We start from the raw sequence: 24,319 nt of genomic DNA on the forward strand, positions 1-24,319 counted from the left end.
AACCAAAATTCGATCTCAGAATAACAGTGAATTAACAGGATTAAACTTATATTTATAAACTTCCACAGCACGTGAAAATAAAATAGAAATATTGAATCAGCACATTTATTTCATGCAAATATAGAGTGGTAGAGTAGGAGTAATAATATTCATTAACAGCTAATTTGTGAGAAAAATAATGAGATTTTCATGAAGACTTGAAATATTAGATGGATAACTAAAAAAACATAATTAATGAAATCCAAATAAAACTAACGGTATTTTCAAGAGATTGTTGTTACTTGAGTTTATGGGAGTTAAAATAAATATGAACTTAAATATATTATTATTGTCTAATCAGTTGAGGTATACTGCCATACCTTGTTTTGTTTTTATTGACGTGGACACTTGTATAAACTGCGCGTATTTAATACTGAAGTGTATTTGGAATAATGAAAAGATATCTATTCAAAAGGTTGCTGATGTTTTAAGGTCACACTTTACTATTACTCTTCAGATAATTAATAAACATACATTAGTATCTATATTACACAGCTTATCTGTCTAAGGTTACACTTTATGATTATACAATTCTATAAGTTTTTAATAGTTTGGATATACTTCTTATAATTTCCATTTCACATGTTGGCATAACTTTACCTACACGTTTTATTATTAACATTACACGGGTAACTGGTTTGACGTAATTCCTCAGGATTCTATTTTAGAAGTTAGCAATGCTTTGGACACAAACCTTATGATTTCTACCCCATAGGTTTGAAAAGCTTTACCAACATATTTTAAAATTTGTATATCCCAGGTTATAAATAAATATCTTAAACACATGATTTATGATTTTATAATTTCATTATAAAGCCAAATAAAATCTTATTTTATGATTTCTTATCTCATAAAAATGCTATTCATTAAAAAACATGTCCCATAATCTGATATAATAATGCAACTAAGTTATAACTGAAACATCACGTGCAAGATATATAAACTTTTCATGATCTAATCCTTATTTTGATGAATAGAAAAGTAATGGTGACAGTATGCTGCTGTTTTTAACAGCTAGTTATTGCTAGGGTACATCTAACTAATATTTTACAATTACTTAGGCCTACCATCTTTTTTTATAAAATCATACACACCAAAACACTTTATATGTAAAATATAAAACCATTGCAGTAAAGTAACCAGCCAAATAATAATGTGCTATTTATTTAAAATGAGCCAAAGTTCCTAAAATCTAAGCTCTGTAAACATGTATCCAACAAAAATAACCAGCTTTTGCAAAGAGATAATATACAAATAATTGATTTAAACAAGACACGATGCGGACAAACTTGACCCCTTCTTTTGTTTATTCGTGTTACGACTAGTTCTTGTTCAGTAAAACACAGCTATACCTGAGTTTAATAACATAATGCTCAATAACCTAACGACTAAGGGGAAAAGAGGGAATTCAACATGTGCAAAATGCACTAAATAGGTTGTATTCTTATTACAATACATAAGAAATGTACACATGATTAATCACTTATCAGCCATCATAACCACTCTAGGGTCTAAAATTCTATATAATATCAATAAAGGCTTGTTTTCTCTAAATCTTTATTATGTTATACATTCAGAAATTTGCTGAAAAAGAAGATAATATTCTTATTACAGAATACGTAAATCGCTAAAAAGGGTAAAGTTATTATATGTTCATTTATCGTTAAATATATTTTACGTTTCCTAGTACAGATATATATAACAACTCTTATTCAGTAAGGTTCGATTCCTTTTAACGCAATCCCTTTTTGAAAATTGTCTATTTTTATTTCTCTTCCTTTTATAAATACTGCTTTACCCTGACACTACATGTTTAAGCCTGTTTTAATCTCAGTATGTTTGGCCAACTTAGCGTAGAATAAGGCATCAAATAAATTTTTAGCATTTTTAAGACGTTTTTTTAGCCACCTTTTATTGATTATTGTGTTTAATATAACTGTTAGAAGTAACAATGCAATGGAAAAACCGCTTATCATAATCTTAGTTTATTCATCACGAGATTAAACGAGATTGCATCACAAACTTAATTACTAACTACACCGGTTTTCTAATTCGTAACTTTTGCTCATTTTAGAAACCTATGCTAAGATTATTATTCTTTTTTTCTTAAGACATTTCAAACCTGAACCCTGGTTACAGACTTAATAGAAGTGTACTTGTATCTACATATTCGTTCGCACATTTTCGAAAAGTACCTTTTTTAACATAGTTTCGTACCATTATTTAAGTTGAAAATATAGAACACTTAACTACACCTGCAGAGGGATAAAACTCAAAGAGAAACATTGTCTCTAATGTTAAGAACGATCAAATAAAAATCCTTTTCTTTGTCGTTGACTGAATAAGAACAATGTTGACAATGGAATACTTGTTTCTTGTTCACCATGAACATTGAAATCCGGTTTTTAGCGGTGTAAGCCTACAGATTTCTCCTGAGTCACTGAGAGTGTATTTACTGCGATTTTGTGTAGGTGGGTTTGCAAATTTTTTTGTAAGACGTCTAACGCAAGACTACGTGTTTTAGTTTTATATAGTTTCAATTACGTAATTTGGTTGTATATAATTTCGATAAGCATTATCAAGATGGTTTTTAGGTGGTTAAGAGGTAGCTTTAGAGACTTACAACGCCAACTTAAGGTGTTCAGTTCCCCACGGTGTACAGACCACAGATAATCCTTTATACAGCTTGGCACTTAAAAACAACAGTAACAATGATAAAGATTAACACATGATCTAAATCGTATTTAATTTGTTTACAATTAATGCTGATATAGAGTTTCAAAATGTTAAAACATTCCTTACTTACAGTACACAATGTAGTAGTATTTATAGACAGGTTTTGTTTTCACAGATGTATTTCTTCCACGTGCTTTTGGAAGTCACTAAAATACAAGTCGCAATCACAATGATGAATTAGTTCTGGCGTTTTAAATACAGCTTTACAATTTTCCTAGAAGTTTACATATCTGGTACGCAAATACAAGTTTTTATATTTTCAAAATGTTGCCAAACACTGATCTCTTAACTCTGTAGAGACCAGCGTCCCTACTTTTTGCTATGTAGGCACTAACAAGAAAAAAAACACTAATTATTGTTGTTATTGTTTTCAGGGCAAAGTTACACAGTGGGAAATCAGACCAATATTATAGCGTTGTAAGACAGTAAACTTACCGCTGACTCACTAGGAGACGGAACACTCTGGAAATTACAAATTAACTGAATTATTAATAAGCCATTCAACTATCCGTAGTTTGAAGTGAATAACCAACTTTCAGAACGAACGGTACCAATAGCACAGTGCCGGAGGACAGCGACACTAAATTAACGGTCTGTTAGGAAGAAGATCTTCTGGTCAAAAAATGTTAACATCACTTATTACACAGTGTAATAACTAAAGCCTTTGCATTTTCAGATCTTCTGTAGCTTGTGTAGCTTTGTGTTTAAGGATCATCAATAACAATTATCAGGATGGCAAGGTCAGACACTTATTATACAATAATAATTAAATTATTCATATTTTCAGACCTAACAACGCATAATTAAATAATAATTTACTTTTCCATATTTTCAGACCTTACAACGCTGTACTTGAGTTAGTATACTATATTATATTACTTTTCTGTATGTCTCACAACAATTTTCATTCTCTTTCTTTGTCTTTCGTTGACTACATAACTAAAAAAATGGGCTAGCTAGCTATGCTGTGGTCCCTACGAGTATCTAAACTCAATTTTTATTTTTGTATGTCCACAGACGCTAATCTACTTTGAGTGGGGATAGTGGGTCAGCTAGCGTTAAAACAACATTTCTTTTGTCCTTTGACTCGACGCTCGAAATCAAAGTTACCAAGTTTACCAAACAACTTTAGTTCTGTACTGGTTCAACAAAAATAACTGTAAGCATGCTTATTACAGCTAATAAAGTCCATAAAGGATAGCATAAGAAATATTTGAAATGAATAGACCACTTCTGATATGTTTTAAATATAACTTGTAAACAGGTTGCTTATGCAGAAAACAGAAATACTTTCTTTAGTGATCCACAAGATGCCAGAAACACATATCACAAACTCAACAAAACACTTTATTTATCTTTAAATATTTCTACTCTTTTATTATTAATACGGATGACGACAACTAAAAATATATTTATATTAATGTTTTTTCTATCGTTCTCAAGAGATGTAAAATAGAAAATACGTAAAATATAATTTTACGTGTGAATAGTTTCTATTCGTGTTACTTTGTTCACCTTTAGACACTGAATATGTCATTATTGGTTTTGTATCTCAGGATGGCTGGTATTGGTATTAGCACTTTTACCAAAATCAAGCAGGGAACAACGTTTTGACCTCTTTAGGACATCTTCAGCGTAGCAAAGAGAGAGTTTTCAACTGGACTAAACTAATTAATAACTTGACATATAACTGCAACGCCACCTATAATCCTGTACCCGTTTACAATTTCGTCCCTAAGATACGTGTCCGGCAACAGTCTGTTGCAAATTCTCTCTTTGCTGACCTGAAAATGACCTAAGAAGATCGAAACGTTGTTCTCTGTTTTATTTTGGTAAACATGTTAAAACCCACAGCAGCCGTCCTGAGATGCATTTTTACTTCAAGTGGGTTTCTCTTCACCACAAATTATTAACTTTATGAATACCTTGTACATAGAAATTAATTTCATTTTATAGCAGAAAAAAAACAGCAACAACCTAGGACGACAGTATTCATCCACATCTTGGTGAAAACAACATAACTAGAATATTTGTTTGTTCACCTGACTGAAGCCTTATGTGTATAATAAATGAAATGCTAGGCCAAATGCTCCCTCAGTACAGGCATATTTGTCTTTAATTTTAAACTGTACGTTAGAGAACACGACATTAGATGGCAGCACTTACCACATGAAGCAGTATTCTTAACCAAATCGAATTTGTTATCCTTTAACACACCTACAACTAAAAATAGCATTCGTCTAGGACCCGGGACCCTCGGATCTCCACTCCGATCCGTTACAAACAAACTTAAGCTCAAATCTAAACTAAGTGAAAAAAAAGTCATGAACAATCGCAAGTGTCGTAATTTATTAAACGTGACTTCTACGAAGCTAATTTATTTATCTTGATAACCATTCTTTCGATTTCATTTTACTACGTTAATGGTTTTATATAGACTTATCAAACACGGAGAAAAACCGTGACTTTGCAGTCTTATACTTATAGCCTAAGATGATCATATTAAAGAGACCGATAATTTAGTTGGTGACCAAATTTATTGTTTATTTAGTATTTTATAAAAATTTCGATAATTAAGAGTATACCCAGGGCTTATTAATTATCTCATATAAGCAAACAGAAACGTGAAACAGTGAGGAAATAATACACTCTTAGAAATATATAAAATCCCCTACGAAAATTAGTTTTATCAGTTACAGCGCAGTGTGTAAAATAGCCTCGATTTTATGCAGACTTGGAGGTTCATTGATGGATTATTATTTTCTTTTTTTGAAGTCAAAGTAATTTTATAAAGCCATATAGTATAGAGTTGTACTTTATGACGAACTTGTAGCAGACTTAGTAAGGTGCTGAAAGCTTTCTTGGTGTTTTGTTCGTTCTTATTAAAAGTATCATACAAATTATTTGCAATGTTATGTACTCTTAGCAGCACAGTAGTTTAAACAAAATCATGTTTATAAACATGTTATATAGTGTAAGTGTTTAGAAAAAAGTTAATTAATTACGTTATGCCTTTTTTATTTCTTATTCTGGTACTCTGATAACAAAAGATATTTTGTTTTCGTGCAACTCCTGACGGGCCAGATGAACGAACCAGAGGATGGTTTGCAAAAGGTTCTTCAGCCTCATCAAGAATGGCACGTCAGTAAGGAGGAAGAGCTGTAATGCTTTGGACTGGTAGCATTAGTAACGAGCTTATGGGTCCTTTTAGATTATATGATTTTGTGAAATTACTTCTTAGGCTTACATTACTTTACTTAGGGACAGCTTAGAACTTTGGTATAAGAGTAAATCTTTAAGATTCAAAAGAAAGTCCATTTTTTATGTAAGATAATGTACAGTCTTATGCTGCTCGTGGTACACCGGGTTACTTTTCAAAATTAGGTTTCAAAAACAGGCAGCTTATGAAATGATCAACTTTCACTCGAGGTTTAAACCCGATAAAAAAAACCTTTGAAGTATTATCAAACGTACGATTTATGCTGGTGGAAAGTAATTTATATCAAATAATTATCTCTGGATTGCTCTACTATCACGTGTAAGAGATGTTAAAGCAAATGGCATTCAAGAACTAACCAACTCTATCGCTGAAAGGCCCGTCAAAGGCATGTCAAAAATGGTGGTAAAATTAATAAAAATATTAATTATCTTCCTCTGATTCTTATATATTATGCGATTTTGTAGTTTTATTTAGTTATTAGAGGTTAATTGTATCAGTTTTATTTATTATTACTTCCAACGACTGTTATTTTTGTACTGTGGACTAACTTGTCAGTGATCTGCTTAATAATTTGACATTGTGTAATTCACGACATTTTGAAAATTTTCTTGAAGTTTTGTTATTTGCTGGTGGATTGTAATGACAATTGTAAAACTTATGTAGATAACATGATAGTTAATCTGTATTAATTTTATCCAAAATTAAATATATACTTTTGAGATATTCGTAAAAACCAAACGTGACACGCACTGTAGAGAAAAAGTTCACCATATTTCACCACCCATTGCTAACTGTTTAGCTGCACTGAATGATCCAAAAGCAACTGCCCAACATTATAAAATGTAAGAACAATATATAAGTACAAATACTATTGGTAGAATATTTAGAATTTTTACAAAATAAAGCTATATGTTTCATTGTTAACAGAGATTTCAAACCCAATACATTTATCCAAGCAAGTGTTGAAATACAAAAGAAGTATGATTTCAAATTTCATCATTCAACGTCTCTCTTACTTAATTTATTTTTTTACTATTAAATGCTATTTTTATTTTAGTTAGTTATTTATCACCAGTAGATTCCATCAAGGAACATAGGGCCGCAATCGCTTGCGGATTCTTCAACAGGTATTTAAGTGAGTAGGTTGTTAGCCAACTGCACCGAGCCGTCCCTAATTTAGTAGTGTAAGACTAGAGGGAAGGCAGCTAGTCATCACCACCCACCGCCAACTCTTGGGCTTCTATTTTACCAACGAATAGTGGGATTATTTTTATTTTACATTCTGTTATTTTCTTAAAGACTGATAGCAAAGCATTTATTATTTTTGTCGATTACAATTAAAATCAATTATATATGATTCTATTTTACGGAGTTATAATGCTTTTGCAGTTGGTTCACAGTAAAATTGTTTATACAGTTTGCAGTAGAAGAAAGGTGATGCTGCATTGACAAAAAACACTCGATGTCCTTTACTCGGATAACTATAAAACAGTTTTTTTAGAACAGTCAATGAAATTGTATTGTTAAATAATTTTGTTATTTTAAGTCAATTTAGGCAATGGAATATTTTTTTCATCATTGAAATCACTTTGTGAATGCTCATTTTCAAAAGCCCAAATAGTTCTGACATATATTTAACAGTAAACTTTAATGAAACATTACAATTACACTCAGAAGAAAAAGGTATTGTAAAAAAAGTGGTAAGACCTTCCTTTAACTGATCTTCAAAACATAGCTTACCAGTGTGAGTACGCTGATGAGCTTTAAGATGTGATGACTTAGTGTACACTTTCTTACACCCGCTATATTGGCACTTGTGGATTCTTCTCTTGTTGTCTGGGACCAACCCAATTCGGCAATGTGACTCAGGCAATGGGTTAACCGCTGTTAGAGATGCTAACATCCGAGGTCCTAATGTTGATGTTGGCACTGATGGGTCTTGAAAAATGGAATTATTTGAGGCCATGGCAACTTGTAAAGTAGCACTGACACCTAAACTTTGAGTCAATGGACGCTTAACTGAGTCCTTGGGAGAGGACGGAGGTGAAAGAGAAGACTGCCCTAACTTTGTTAGAAGTTTCATAGAAATACCTTCTCCGCCGGGCACTGACAGAAGCGACTTTTTTTTCAAAGTGTGAAACTTATTCTTGAATTCACTAGACGCGACCATATTACTTTCCATGTTTATTCTCCTAGTAGCACTAGGCAACACATTATCGCCGTTATGATCGCTTACATCCAGATCTGAAACACTAAGCCTATCTTCTCCTCCACTGCTGTTTCCACCGTCACTGCAACAATCTCTACTTTCTGTACTCGAATTAAAACTAATCAAATGTCCATCTGGGCCAGAGGTTAAGTTTTTAGAAATAGAATCGCACAGGGATGATTCTCTTTCGTTCCGTAATGATAACAAATTCAAAGGATCTTGTACAGTCTTTGGTAGCTGTCTACATGGGCGTATTCTGGGTTCGTCCCTCAGGTACCGTTCCATTTCGAAAATCGTCTGGAAAATAAATAAATTATGATGTAACATATATTTAAAATTAACTTTTGACGCCATCGTTATGAGGTCGAGCTGTAATTTTCTTTCTACTCGCTAAGGAAACAAATCTATTGTCATCCATACTTTACTAACATAAGCAAATTAAGAAAAAAAACAATCTTTTTTTTATGAATTTCTATATCTTCTTTTCTTAGCGCCAGTAAGAAACTGAAAGTAAAGGTACATGATTGTTATTGCAAGTACTTAGATATAGAAATTTCCATAAAACATACATATTGTAGAAAGTGACTAAAATTGTAAAAATATTATCACTTTCAAATCTAAAAGAAGTCACAGCATTAATCATAAAATTAATACAAAATATGATTACCCATTTGTTTGATGAGAAACTGAATTTATATAGATCGTATAAAAACTCATGAAACCACGTAAAAACAGAGAATTGGTGAAAATAGTGATCGCTTTTTGCATTTTTGTATAATGTAAGATCATCACTGCTAGAAAAGTAAAAAGTAAATGCTACTAATATGAATACACAAAATTAAATCAACTTTAGAACTACGTCTAGATACTACATAGATAAGAGGTTAAATATGACTTAAATAAGTTCCTTAAACTGTTGCTATTATTCGGGAAAGATCCATCCAGTTAAGGACTGTATAATCTGTTACAATGATGGTTCTTGTTACTATGAAATTTTGCACATTATATGATTAGGATGTCACGAGAAATAATACATAGCGTTGTTTACATGTGATAGTTCTGTTATACTGATAGATATAAGTTGTATATCTAGGATATTTCTATTATAGTGATATATTTACATTGTTTATATATGAGATAGATGTGTTATACCAATACATATATATTATTTATGTGTAATAGCTCTGTTATACTTACAGATTTACGTTGTTTAATTTTGATAGTACTGTTATACTGATATATTATCAGGAAACGTACGTTTTAGTAGAAATGTATAAGTGTAAGTATATGGATGTGTTGGGCTAAGGACTCTTCTACAGTAAGTGTCTGTGACTTGTTGGTGATAAGTCTGACAATAAACGAATAGCACACACTCAACTGTGTTTTTTTAAATAATCTGTATATCAGAGAAAAGTTGAACGTATATACAAAAATCTTTAATCTCTGGAAATCATAGTAGTATCTTATAAACTATACATTTCTCTTCTTGTTGTCAAAAATCTACTTAGACCTATTCAATTGCTTTAGAATTCAGTTGTTAAAGCCAAATTATTTTTTTATTATACATATTAGTTGTATCTTAAACACTAAACACTTCTCTTCTTCTTTTGAAAAGTATACTTAAGTCTATTCAATTACTTTAAAATTCATCTGACAAGCCGAACCATTTTTCTCTATTTCTATCGCCAGACGATCCGTGTATAGTTCACTTACGTTGTCGTTGAGTTACTGCAGTTGTATCCTATACTTCTAAAAGCGTCTGCTCCTAGTTCCTATTTATAAGAATCATCTACCTTATATCAAAGTTCACTTAGGCTGGTCCAATTATTTTAGAATACGATTTGACAAGACAATCTATTTTCTTTATCTCTTACGAAATTGGTCAGCTCACTTTGACATATTCACCATTAGATCTTTCACTACTACGGCGATTAATTTTTTATTTTACTTTTCTCTGACCGAACTTCTCCTTCCCGTGACTTTACTTTACTCTGTTCTGCTCTTTTCTTTGTATATTTATCGCTATTTGTAATTCTATCACTAACGCCTTCCAGAGATCTCTATAACCTCAATACCAAAGGATTGCATGCAATGTTTGATAGCCTCGACATTAATAAATTAGAAACACAACGTACAATTCTTACCAAATTATGTAGCCAAACTTATCACAACATAATTCATTTTAACTCTTTTGTTACAAAAAAAAACACCGAAACAATCATGAAGTATTAATCTACAAAATAAATAAACAGTCTTTAGTATCTGACATAGACATAAATTGTTTATATGTGATAGTTCTGTTTTACTGATAGATATAGGCATAGTTCTGTACGTTCTAGCATAATAGGTTAAAACTAGAATTATTCTAAAATCCTCTCATCTTGATAATTGCGGGACGGTCAACTCATTTGCTTAGTTTTGGGTTCGTAGTCAAATGGTTGCGAGTTTCAGCCTGTAACATTAGCATAATGCTACTGCATTATGCTAATGTTTCCTTTAGTAAGAAATATCACTTTTGTTCCAATCTAACAAGCTGCATTATAAGCAACGACTGTTATCTAAGAGTTAACCTGTGATGACTAGAATCCCGTCTAGGAGTAATTGGTCACCATCCTCATCCTTTGTGACTCGCAAGGATTTAGCTTTAAGGAACTTGATAATTAGTTACTACCGAAATCTTCGAAGAAAGATTAGTTACACCTAATTTTCGACCACAGTTATATGAAGACTACATTATTTGTGGTAGGCAATGTCTAGAGCAACACCAAACACACAACACTACGTTGCTGTTGAATTAACTAATTAATCGAGCTTCAGTTACTGTATATAACTAGAGCTATTAATACAGTATATTCAAGAGTAAAAAACATGGTATAAGTACCTTATATTCTTTTGTTACTAAGTCGGAAAAATAAAACTACTGAACTTTAAATAAAATATGGGGGCTATTTATGTTTACACAAAGACTAATGTTTATAATACTTGTAAAGCAAAAATAATTTTAAAAACGTGAAGGTTTTTCGATGATAAAGGCATTTTAGTAAACAGTTATTGGCGAAAAGGCCAAGTTATACAATCATAATTGAATAAACGATATGGGTTAAAGGTCAAGATAGATAACATAATCATAATCATATAAACTACAGTGAGCTGAAGACCAAGTCAGATAAAAAGTCATAGTTGATATAGGATGGGTTAAAAAGTCGACTTTGGTCAGAAAAGCATAATTAAATAATGGATAACTTATGGAGGCCATTATGAGACGAGAATATTCGCAGTTAGTTTACTTGTTCTTATGTTAGTAGCAAGCTGATTATTGAAGATCAGAAAATTCATTGCTTATGAATAACATCTTCATTTTCACGAGCCACAGAATGGCTGGGATTTATCTTATCACTGAAAGCTCGATTCTTTTTTTTGTTAATATTTGAAAAACAAAATGTCCTAATTCGTTAATATACTAGAAAAAAACAACTCTTATGTAAATGTTTGAAAAAGTTAGTTCGAGCTTAAGATAGGAAACAGCAGTTGTTAGGTCCTTGTCTGATGATGACAATTAAGCAACAAGTGTGTGCTTGTGTTTTCTTACAGCAAAGCCACATCTGGTTATCTGCTGAGCCCAGCGAGGGGAATCGAACCCCTGATTTTAGCGTTGTTACTTTCTAGACATTCCGCTGTACTAGTGCAGACAGTAACAAGTCACATCATTATTGTTTATTAAGCTGTGTGTAACGTAAAAAATATATTTAAGGTTGTTTTAATTATATGCCCTTAAAAAATAGTATTTTTTTTCCTGTATTACGTGTAAGGGTTTTTGTAGAATCATTAGCGGTATATTTTGTTAAACAGTACAGTCGTGTAAATGTACACAACCCTATTTTCCTGTTATTGCAGCAGCTAATAAGAATATCATAATTTTCACTAACTGTTATGACACTGTTATCTCAACCAACGTCATAATGACTGTTCCTGTGAGACTCCATAAACATAAATTGTGAAAGAAGTTGTACTTCTATGAAAACTTGTACGTAATGCTTTTTACTTTTTACATAAGGCTATTACACGTTTTTTATACATTTGTTTTCCAAATATTAAACCAGGACAACGCAGGAATTATAATAAAATGATTATATGTTTTATTTCATATGTTGTTGATTTATTATTGCATATTACAAAGAATTTAAACAAACATCAAGAACATTGGTTAGCACCAAATCAGTTAGGACTAAAATTGTATGGTTTAGTGTGCTTTCCATTTGGCACAAAGTTACTCAAAGGATTGACTGAAACATTATAACGCCCAACATTTAATGGGACGAGTATATTCGGTAACGAGGATTCGAGCTCGCGACTTTCAAGACAAGTTTAAAACAATGTATACATCCTGCCTATTAAATACAATGTAAATTAACAAATATATCCAATTTGTATAAACATCTTAAATCTAAAATATTCACTTCTTGTCTACTCATCTAATTCCACTATATCAGTACCAAAAATGGTTGTAAAATATTAGGATAAGAGACGAAGATAAGTTATATCAACCTACGTATCCACTTGGTAAAATTCATTAATTTAATTCCTTAAAATACTTGCACTACTTGTCAACAAGCTGAACACGTTCACAGTTAAGAGCTAAGCCTAAAGGCTGAGCGCTTAATTGCAGCTCAAAACTGAGTTTCATTTTAAATAATTAAATAAATTCCATCAGTCAAAATCTACTGTAGAGACACCAACATTTTCTAGCAGAATATTTAAGAAAAACTTCGATTGTGAACACTCGAGAGATGTGAAGCGCTTGTTTTACATCTACATCCAATGAGAAATCATTGAAAGTTCATTTTTCCTGTGTATCCACAATATGAAACATATCATACAAAGTGAGAGGTTTACACGCTATGAATTCTTAAATCATCTTCTCTCTCTAATATAAGGATAGAAAACTTTGAAGTTTTTCTTTGTGTTTGAATTATATACATCAGTAATTCACACTTCATGGTTTGAGTTTCAACTTCTTTACTCTTTCAGAAAGATTAGAATAATTTCAGTTTGCAGCTCGGCATGGGCAGGTAGTTAGGGGTATTTAACTTTGTAATCTGAGAGCCGAGGGTTTAGATCTGCTTCACACCAAACATGCTTACCCTATCACTTGTGGGGGCGTTATAAAGCTACGTTCAATTCCAGTATTCATTGGTAAAAGAGAAGCTTAAGAATTGGCGGGAGGTGGAGTACTAGCTGTCTTCCATCTAGTCTTCCACAGCTAAATTAGAGACGGATAGTACAGATAGCCTTCTGTAGCTATGCGCGAAATTCAAAACAAACAAACAGTTTTATCGTGTAAGCGCGAGCTTCGGTTATAAAATTTGCTATAATCTCGAAAAGTAATAACACAAAACAATATGAGCTCGTACAAATATTGTCATTAACTGACAGTTAATCATGAAATTATGATAAGAACCGTTCCGAAGTAAGGAATTCTCTGTATTTGACAAACAGTTGTCATACTAAGGGGCTTGGGACTATTAAAAGTCTCTCTCTCTCCGAATTTATTTTTGAGTTCGCAATTTTATCACCTGTTATGTGTTTCTGTTCATTTTACAATGTATGTAAATATAGACTAAAGATTTATTGCAGTAAAGTTACACGACAAATACCTGTTTTTAACGTTGTTCTTGTCTACATAATTAGCTAAACAAAACATACACTTAAATAAATATCTGTGTTCTGTTTAAGTAAAAAGTATGTAAAAAAGGTCGATACCCTAAATGTCACACTATAAGAGGAACACACAATTCTCAACTGCTGTGTTCTCATTCACAGTCTTAAAATCAAAATATTAAGAAATGATTTTAAAAAATTGAAAGTCAGGTGATCTACAAGTAGAGTATTTGTTTGTTTTGATTTTCGCGCAAAGCTATTTGAGGGATATCTACGCTAGCCGTCCCTAATTTAGGAGTGTAAGACTAGAGTGAAAGCAGCTAGTCATCACCACCCACCGCCAACTCTTAAGCTACTCTTTTAACAACGAATAGTGGGATTGACCGTCACATTATAACGCCCTCAGGTCTGAAAGGGCGATCATGTTTGATGCGACTGGGATTCGAACCCACCACCCTCAGATTGCAAGTGGAACGCCTTAACCCACTTGACCATGCCAGGCCTACAAGTTGAGTAACAACCAACTTGATACTTTCATTGGACATGTAGCATTTCACACAATATTTACACAAGGTTCTTTTACGTTTAAAGTTTCACACTCAACTTTATATTACTGATGCTTAAGCAACTCATTCCAAACAGAAACAAAAGGTAAGTAAAACATAAAAGCCTTAGTTCTAAATTGAAAGGTATTCACGATACGTCGTATATCTAAAGCAAAGTAGTTGGTAGGATTTAGATAACAATCAGCCAAGTCAGAAGCTTAAGGTTACAAAAGATCTTTATCACTTGCAGAAAAGTCCGGTTTATTCTTCATAATGAGTCCCTAGAGGAAAACTCTGGAACTCCAATCTCTGTGTAGAAATAGTTATACGTGCTGTGTTTTGTGGAAGGATTTCTTCTGGAAGAAAATTATAAGCTATTCGCTACATTAAGTGATAGGAATTAATTTTCCTCGATTAATAATAGCTCGATAATTTATGCTCTTTTATTTCTTTTTAGAATAATAATTAACGTAAACACGTTTTCTCTTAGACAATGCAAATAACGGAATACGCACCATTTGCTAATGTACTTTCAACTGCTTGTTCTAAGTAGATTACTGTCATTGTATTGTTATACTAACAGAAGAGATACACATGTACACAGGCAAGTCGTATTTTCGTATTTAAACTAACTCATAAGGTATAAACCTTTATGTTTTTAATTTGATTTATTATTACTGAAGGAAGGGAGGGCCCGGTATGGCCAGGTGGGTTAAGGCGTTCAACTCGTAATCTGAGGGTCGCGGGTTCGAATCCCCGTCGCACCAAATATGCTCGCTCTTTCAGCCGTGGGAGCGTTATAATGTTACAGTAAATCCCACTATTCGTTGGTAAAAGAGTAGCCCAAGAGTTGGCGGTGGGTGGTGATAACTAGCTGCCTTCACTCTAGTCTCACACTGCTAAATTAGGGACGGCTACGCAGAGAGCACTCGTGTAACTTCGCGCGAAATTCAAAATAGAAACAAAATACAATACCAGGATGGGAACATGGTATTAAGATTGTTTGGTTCTAAAATCTTGGAAACCACACCACTAACTAAATATACATTGCTAGTGAGACAGTTTAGGAAATTAAGACAAGTATTTGAAGAAACCTTTTTGGGTTGCGTATTGTGACAAAAAGTATTCTTTAAGATTTCGTCATCATATCCCGATAATTCCTCGAAATGCTATCTTCAATAAGCTCAATAATATGTTCTGCAAGCAAACTTCACATTAAAAAATTAAAAATTCTGTGTTTATCAGTTATGCAATTAATTGTCTCATAAAGATATTTACCGTTAGAGATTTTCTCTTGTACTGTGATTTTTTTATTGGAAATCGTTCAAGTTCTACGTCTGTTTTTTGTTTTGTGTTTGAATTTCGCTCAAAGGTACTCGAGGGCTATCTGCGCTAGCCGTCCCTAATTTAGCAAGATAAAACTAGAGGGAAGGCAGCTAGTCATCACCACCCACCACCAATTCTTGGGCTACTCTTTTACCAACGAATAGTAGGACTGACCGTTACATTATAACGCCCCCACGGCTGAAAATGGGCGAGCATGTTTGTTGCGACCAGGATTCGAAACCACAACCCTCGGATTACGAGTCGAACACCTTAATCCACTTGGCCATGGCGGGCCCAAGTTCTACGTCAAACTTTATTATATTAAATGTTTATGGTCGCTTATATAAACTATGTCTGTTGACAGGTGATACTTAAAAGTCAGTATATTCAACTTTGATCTTAGTACAATTTTCAGCGGTACTTCATATTTATGAATTTTCCTAGATTCACATATACTTAAGTCAAACGTTTACTAAAAGCAATCATTTTTTACGAGTGCGAAGATGTCACATGACATTTAGAATCATCAGACATCAAGCTGTCTTTTTCACTCGATTACCTACCTCTAAGATTGCATATCACGTACATTTCATTCCGATAATGTATTTGATATCCCATTTATTTTATTCAGACTAGTCACTAATGTTTCAACTTTAGAAGAAATTTGACTACATCAGGAATTCAGGTAATTTAGATATGACAACCCAGATATATACGATTCTTCCATCTCATGCATTCTGAGACACTACATAATTGCTTCTGTTTTTACTTTGTGTATTTATATAAAATCATGATCCATTCTTTCATGTAAAAAATGACTGACGACAGATAAGACAGACAGACGCCATTAAAAAAATTAACGACATTTTAACGTATCATACCTTCATAGAATCGTTCGCGGATCCATTGCCCAATAACCCACAAAATCAAGGTCAAAGTAAAAGCAGCTATGTTTAGTGTAGCATGAAATTATATTAAACGTACAATGCAAAAAATGGCCTGGCATGGCCAAGCGCGTAAGGCGTGCGACTCGTAATCGGAGGGTCGCGGGTTCGCGCCCGCGTCGCGCCAAACATACTCGCCCTCCCAGCCGTGTGGGCGTTATAATGTAACGGTCAATCCCACTATTCGTTGGTAAACGAGTAGCTTAAGAGTTGGCGGTGGGTGGTGATGACTAGCTGCCTTCCCTCTAGTCTTACACTGCTAAATTAGGGACGGCTCGGTGCAGTGGGCTAACAACCTACTCACTTAAATACTTGTTGAAGAATCCGCAAGCGTTTGCGGCCATACGTTTCTAGATGGAATCTAATGGTGGTAACTAAATAACTAACAATGCAAAAATACTTTGGCAAAGTAATCTTATATTTGTAAATTTTAGTATGCATACATAGTACTATTCATTAACTGCTGTATCACTTTAATTACCAATTAGATGTACATATAGGTGTAAGAACAATTTTCCTGATTACTTTAGACTGCTCTAATCTTGTAAATTAGCTGTTCCCACCTAGTTCTGGAAATACAACTCATAACCACGCCCTTTAAACTGTTGTATAATATCCACATTCACCACGCCCGTACACACAAGTTTGTTGCTGCTTTTAAAATACACACGATTTTGACATTTTAATACGAACGATAACGCGTGAACATACATACCATCATATCTATCTCTGAAACACCCAGTCACAGAAGATTGTAAGAAAAACCGACACGGATGCGGTGCAAACAAAGAAGAAATTGACCATACTTTGTGTCTAAACATCTGATCCTAAACTGACACCTTAAATGGTTTCATATAGTTTGTTTGAAACATAAAACACTCTATGCATTTTATCAAAACATAAATATGTTATGCAATTGTCATAATAGCTCATGATGTAGCTGAGTACCAACGTTATTCAGAGAATTTTTGACATAATCAATCTATAAATTAATTTTTCACTTGATTAAACTTACTTCAGTCAGGTCCAACATGGCAAAGTGGTTAAAGCACTCGATTCGTAGTCCAAGAGTCGGGGGTTTGAATCCCTGTCACATTAACATGCTCTCCCTTTCAACCGTAGGGGCGTCATAATGTTTCGGTAAACCGTTAGTTGTTAGTAAAAGGGTAGCTCAAGAGTTTCCGGTGGGTGGTGATGGCAAGCTGCCTTCTCTCTAGTCTTACACGGGCTAAATTAGGGACGGCTAGTGCAGAGATCCCGCGAATAACTTTGCGCGAAATTCAAAAACAAACAATACTACAGTCGGTATTTTGTGAAAGAAATGCTGCTACAATTTCTTGTTCAATGTAATACTTAATTGTTTAGCTAAAAGTATTTTAAAAATGTCTTCAGTCCTTCATTAATCATAAAAAAGTTTTAAATGCGTGCAACAGTATTTATAAAATATTTCTCAAGACATGCGTTCAAGCCTACTGATTTTAAACCCTAAAATCAGGGGTTCGATTCCGCTCACTGGACTCAGCAGATAGCCCGATGTGGCTTTTCTATAAGAAAACACACACTCAAGACATACGAACTCTTTTAAAAAAGGTCTGTAAAGTTAACACGTTGCTGTTAAAAATTGGCTGACTAACTATGCCGGAGCGCCAAAGAAATAGCGTTGCGCTTTCAATAACTGTATTTAGATGGCGCTAATTAATTCATGAATAAATTGCTCATGCAACACTTGCAAGATATTTGTGTTACAAATATTCAACGATTTCAACGTATTCAGTAAACTGAGTAAGTTCCCAAAATTTTACTAATACATTTATATATCAATACAACTTGTTAATCTCACATAATAACTATAAAATATTTACTGTTGAAAACAAGGGTTTTAAATCGGTAAAGCATTTTTAAATGTAGTTTTCCCCCTGCTGGGACAGCGGTAAGTCTTCGGATTTACAATGCTAAAATCAGTGGTTCGATTCCCCTAGCTGGACACAGCAGATAGCCCGCTGTGGTTTTTCTATAAGAAAACACAAGCACAAACTTTGTGTTTTTTTTTTTTTTTTCTGTAAGTGACCAATACCAACTTGTAAATATTGAAACAAATAGGAGTTGGTTAAGCGTACGTTAAGGATAAGATTCGGCAATTTTGTCAAGTCACCGGAAGGCTTATCTTACAATTCATACATTTGTCTCTGAAACTTTGCCAGGAACTCGGCCAAGTAACTAGCAAAATACTCATGTTTTAAAGCTTTTGCTCTAAAGGTTAATAAACTAATAAAAACATGAAACTTCTATGTATGCACTTTTTATCGTTTTTTTTAATTAACCAGACTGTGTGCCTTTTGCTCTGACAAGGTATTAAATCCTTGAAGATATCAGAATGAATATCTCATCTGACAGCATTAGTTAGAAAAAGACCAATGAAACCGCAATGTATCCAGAATGTATAGCTGATCTGAGAAATTCATTTGTAACGAAGCCAAGTATGTCCCAAAGTAATCAGAACGAACATTGGTTTGACAGTTAACACTAAGTTTCGTCAAGCTCAGAATTTGTATGAAATATTCTAATAAAACAAGTTGCTTGGGTTTTCATTGCAAAATAGGCTATTCAACTAAAATGTTTTCTGACTTATATATGCAAAAACAGCTCGTTTGGGTTGAGAAAATATTTTACATAGAAGGTCGAAACGTTGTTCGCTCTTCTATGTAAAATATTTTCTCAACCCAAAACGAGCCGTTTTTACATATATATTTCTCTACAAGTGGGTTTTCTCGACATCACTGGTTTTCTGACTTATAAAAGGTAACAACTAAAAATGTTGCATAATTAATTCAAACCACGTTCATCAAATGATATCAGTGAAACTTACCGTTGAAAACAAGTAACCAATGAAATCTATATTCAATACTTAAAACTGATCTTAATATATTATACACTGAAAATCCTAATCATTTCTAAAAGAATAAAATCATTTTACTAGAAAAATAACTTGTTATATTCATAACTTTATCAAAAATAAAGACAAACTTATTTTCTATTTAACACTACTTAAAGTAACCTGTTTTAATTCATAACATGTCGCGTCTCGTGGCTCCGCAGATAGCTCAAAAGCTTATACCACTGAAATTCCAGGCTCGATCTTTGTGGTGTGCAAAATATAAAGAACCTATTGTACAGCTTTTTGCTTAACAGCAAACAAAAATTTTAAACTTGAACGTGGCCCAGTGTCTTGTGTGACTGGAAAGTTAATGATATTTTAGCAGAACGTGTTACTTATGTATTAAATATTATGAACATAAACAATGTTTTTATCAACAACCTCACAGTTTGAACAAAATAAATATGTTGTAAATTTTATAAATACTTTGTTTGTTTAGGCTTTTCATGTAAAGCTACACAAAGGCTATTTGCTCATAGCCAACCCTAATCTTGAACTTAAAGACTAGATAAAAGGCAGAGATAGTCAACAGCACCAATTGCCAACTCTTGAGAATTTCTTGTCTGGCAAAATAAGTTGATTTCACTGTCAATATTACAGCGCAATAACAGCACCGAGACGTGAGGCACATTTCAGTGACGACGTGGGGCAAGTCACGCATCTCCAAATTCACAGTCTTGGTACATTAGATTTCTAATGTGACCTAAATTCTAACTAATTTGGATAAACGTTTGAAAAAAGCAACAAGAAACACCTTATCCAATCGAACTAATGTCCAGTATATTACAAACTTCAATAAGAATACCTTCTTAACTCACACAGTTTAAGAAGACTAGAAAGGAATATTATTACTATTTATTACATAGTTACAGATTGGAATCGGTTCATCTTAATCAGAAATTATTTACTTTTTTAACATCATTTACAGTATTTGTTTGACAAAAAACAGCCCCCCGCTAGTACAGCGGTAAGTCTCCGGATTTACAACGCTAAAATCAGGAGTTCGATTCCCCTCGGTGGGCTCAGCAGATGGCCCGATGTGGCTTTGCTATAAGAAAAACACAATTCTTGACAAAAAACAGATAATTTTCTGTGGTATTTACACCTGGCAAACAGAGGCGTACATAAATGTTGAAATCTAATAATCTCAACCAGAATGTACATCCAGAAGTGCTCATCAAGAATGAATAATTTAAAGAAGAATAGATTATTCTGATGAAACTAAATAATATTAACTGTTAAACTATGACTAAAATTTCTTATTTAAATATTGTAACAGTTATAGAAACAATACACGGTTTCGTTTTTGATATGAGGATTTTTTTTGCTTTAATTTACCATACAAAATATTAAAAACCGAACTTTATCTTATACATATGCATGTGCGCGTGTGTCTGCACACCTTCGTACACACTGTAAACTAGTCCACAGTGTTTTCAAACGAGACCCAACAATGTAAATTTGAAAACATTGCAACTTCTGTAGGTAATCCTATGTGTTAACTTCTTAACCAGAACTAGGTTGCTGTGTTTTTTCCTTCAAATATATATGACTTTAGCTGTCATATATTGACATGGGCATTAAAATTAAATGCACTAATGAAGAAAGAGTGAGGAATTTGTCTTTTAAACATTTTACCGGTTACAGTTGAATACATGAACAAAGCGATAAATGATCAAGTAGGTTTAACTGATGGATAGTTCTATGGAACCCGATACGAAGGCTCTCCAGTTAATATTGAAGACATACGAATTAGCGTGTTGGTAATATTAATAATGGATAATGAGAAAAGGAAATTCAGTCCAACAGATTTAAAAATGAATATTTAGGCTGCTATGTGGTTGAAACATAGAAAGACAAACAGTCATCTAGACAATTGGATAAATGAATCAAATAGGACAATAACTCACTAAAACCACGCAGAGGAGTTGATAAACAGATACCTTGTGGTCTGAGTTACAATTAGAAAACTGCAAATTTAAACTATGCAAAGTCACGATTCCTAACAAATTAAAATATCTGTTTACCTCAAATGACAATTATCTGAGAATCATATGTTTCCATCCAAACAAAAGATGATAACAAACTATTCCTCACGTCCCTTGTTTATGGGCCCCGTGCTTAGACTTGGTTATCAGTTAAGCCTATATTTGTTTTGCATTCATAAAAATTGTGTTGAATTGCGTTTATTTTACGTTATAACTATAAAAAATATCTAATAAATTGGTACAAGAACTTTTTGAGCTTAAATTAATTTCGACTTTTTCCAAGCACTTACTCTCGGTTTAGTATGACCTGGCGGTTAGAGTCCTTGCTTCACAATCTGTGGGTCAGAAGTTCAAATCTCTTCATCAAACACGCTCTTCTTTTCAGCCATAGATGGCGTTATTATGTGATTATAAATGTCATTATTTATTAGTAAGGAGCAGGTCAAGGGGTAATTGTGAATAATGTTGATCAGTGTCTTCCCTCTGGTCTATCACTTCTAAGACAGCGCCCAAATAGTGCTCGAATAGTTTTGTGTGAAATTCAATAAACAAACGCTCGTTGCCTTATGCAAAAATTTATTTTGGCGAAGCAATTTATCTCAAGTAAAATTAAGCCACAGTCTCCACTTTACTTATGTTAAACATACTCTAAAGTTTTATCCTCAGTTATTAGTTATTTGTGTTCAGAAATACTTATGATTGCTCCAATTAGATGAACAGAAAAAATAGTTCTCAACCCAAAACATTTTATCACTCATTTATTTTCCTCCTAAACTATTTGAACTAGTTACACAAATTAGTCTAATGGTAGTAGCATTTTCCAAGAAACCTATTTTTAGAATAGGCCTGTTTGGCACTTGAATAGTGTAGACTTCTTTTCTATTACAAGTGAGATTGGTAAAACTTCCTTGAAACGAAAAATTCTACTGAGCTCTAACGACCACGAGGTATAAATTACTGAAATTATATATTGTAATGAAGTTTATACGATAATGTAAAATCCAAAACAGATCATAATTTTCTTATTACGCCACTTTTAAACCTGATAAATCCTAATTAACCTAAAACAACAACAATATCAAATACATAAATAAAGGTATATTCAATATATCAACCATGTTACTAATATAATAGTCACGTTACGGAAACAAAAAACCAACTTTAAAGTTACTTTTCGCAAACTTTTGGATAGTTTTAATTAATTAGAAACTAAACTAATTTATTAAGTCCATAACTGGTGTCAATAAAACATAGCATTTATCTTGAACTGGAACTTCAATTTCCAAAGGAGAAGTTAACAACACTGCAGATGTCTTCCTCACGTACACTAGTCACGCCTCTAGCCCTAAAAAGGATATTTATTAACGTGAAAAAGATGAAGCTAATTGTATTATAACCCCCACAATGAGAATGTTGTACTCAGTAAAACGTTATTTACAGCGTCTTTCTCACTAAAAGTAAAGAACTGTGAAAGTTATCTAAGCATCAAGTAACCCGGTTATGGCCACCTAGGGCCAGGTAAATGTATTATATTAGAAGCCTTGCTTTCTAATTTCTTGGTGACACATTCCCTGTTGTCACATTACATATGTAATCACAGTTAAGATGACTCTTAGCATATAAAAGCAGAATTCGAATCAAGAAACTGACTGTGTTCCGATAATAGCTTCAACAAACTACATTTTTGTATCTCAGAACTGCTGGTATGGGTATTAGCACTTTTGTTGATAAGCAGAGAACAACGTATCGACCTTCCTAGGTCATCTTCATGTTAACAAAGAGAGAGTTTGCAACTAAACGAAGCTAGGCACATGTCTTAGGGACAAGAGTATAAATACTTACGTGATTCTTGGTGGCGTTGCAGTTGGATGTTAGATTATTACTTAGTATAGGTATAAAGGTGTTCCTTTATATTGGTTTGATTTTGGTTTTAGTTGTTATATAAGTAGGGTTTCTTTGATTTTGCGTTTGTTTATATTTTTTCCCTACAATATCTGGGTGTTTTCTATGGTTATGTTGTGTTTATTTGATTGGTAGTGTTTAAAAACGTGTGAAAGCGTTTTTTAGTGTTCTTTGAATCTAGTTTCCATTTTTCTGCTTGTTTCTCCAATATAGATGTCGTGGCAGGTGTTGCATTGTATTTTATAAAGTATGTTTGTGTTGTGTTTGTCAGTGTAGTTTTTACATAGTATGAACTTTAATTTTGTACCTAGTGTTTGAATAAATTTGGTGTTTACTAGAATGTTGTGTTTGGTTATAAGTTTTTTCCAAATGCTGGTTATTTTTTATTTCAAGTGGGTTTCTAGTCATCAAGAATTACTTCACCAAAACGATTATACGAGAAGTGTAAGTCCATAGTATTTCTTTATGTACTGTGTTATCTGTTTAAACTCCGTTATGCCCGAACTTACCTACATTACGCCCTTGTTAACCGTACACGCTCGTGCGATCTTAACGAAACTAAGAAACTTAGATCAAAAAATGATCAATAGAAGAAATGACATTTATTCCATCCAATGGTGCAGAAAGGAAAAACTAATCCCTAATTTTGTGAAGATAAAACTACTGAAGAATTTTAACAGTGTAAAAACATTATCCATGATTTGCAGAAAAAAAAAACTAGTTTGTTTGTTTGTTTGGGAATTTCTCACAAAGCTACTCGAGGGCTATCTGTGCTAGCCGTCCATAATTTAGCAGTGTAAGACTAGAGGGAAAGCAG

General features: G+C 33.1%; 1 protein-coding gene across 2 annotated transcripts in view; it reads right to left on the minus strand.

The window, feature by feature from the left end:
- The window catches only part of LOC143245417 (Krueppel-like factor 7), a 133,874-nt gene that overhangs the window by 15,719 nt on the left and 93,836 nt on the right, over positions 1-24,319 (minus strand). For both annotated transcript variants that reach the window (XM_076491753.1, XM_076491762.1), the window contains exon 2: positions 7,736-8,501. In XM_076491753.1, the coding sequence (XP_076347868.1) occupies positions 7,736-8,501 (766 nt within the window). The remainder of the gene's footprint in view (positions 1-7,735; positions 8,502-24,319) is intronic.

Source organism: Tachypleus tridentatus, chromosome 1, assembly GCF_004210375.1.
Source record: "Tachypleus tridentatus isolate NWPU-2018 chromosome 1, ASM421037v1, whole genome shotgun sequence".
Classification (NCBI taxonomy): domain Eukaryota; kingdom Metazoa; phylum Arthropoda; class Merostomata; order Xiphosura; family Limulidae; genus Tachypleus; species Tachypleus tridentatus.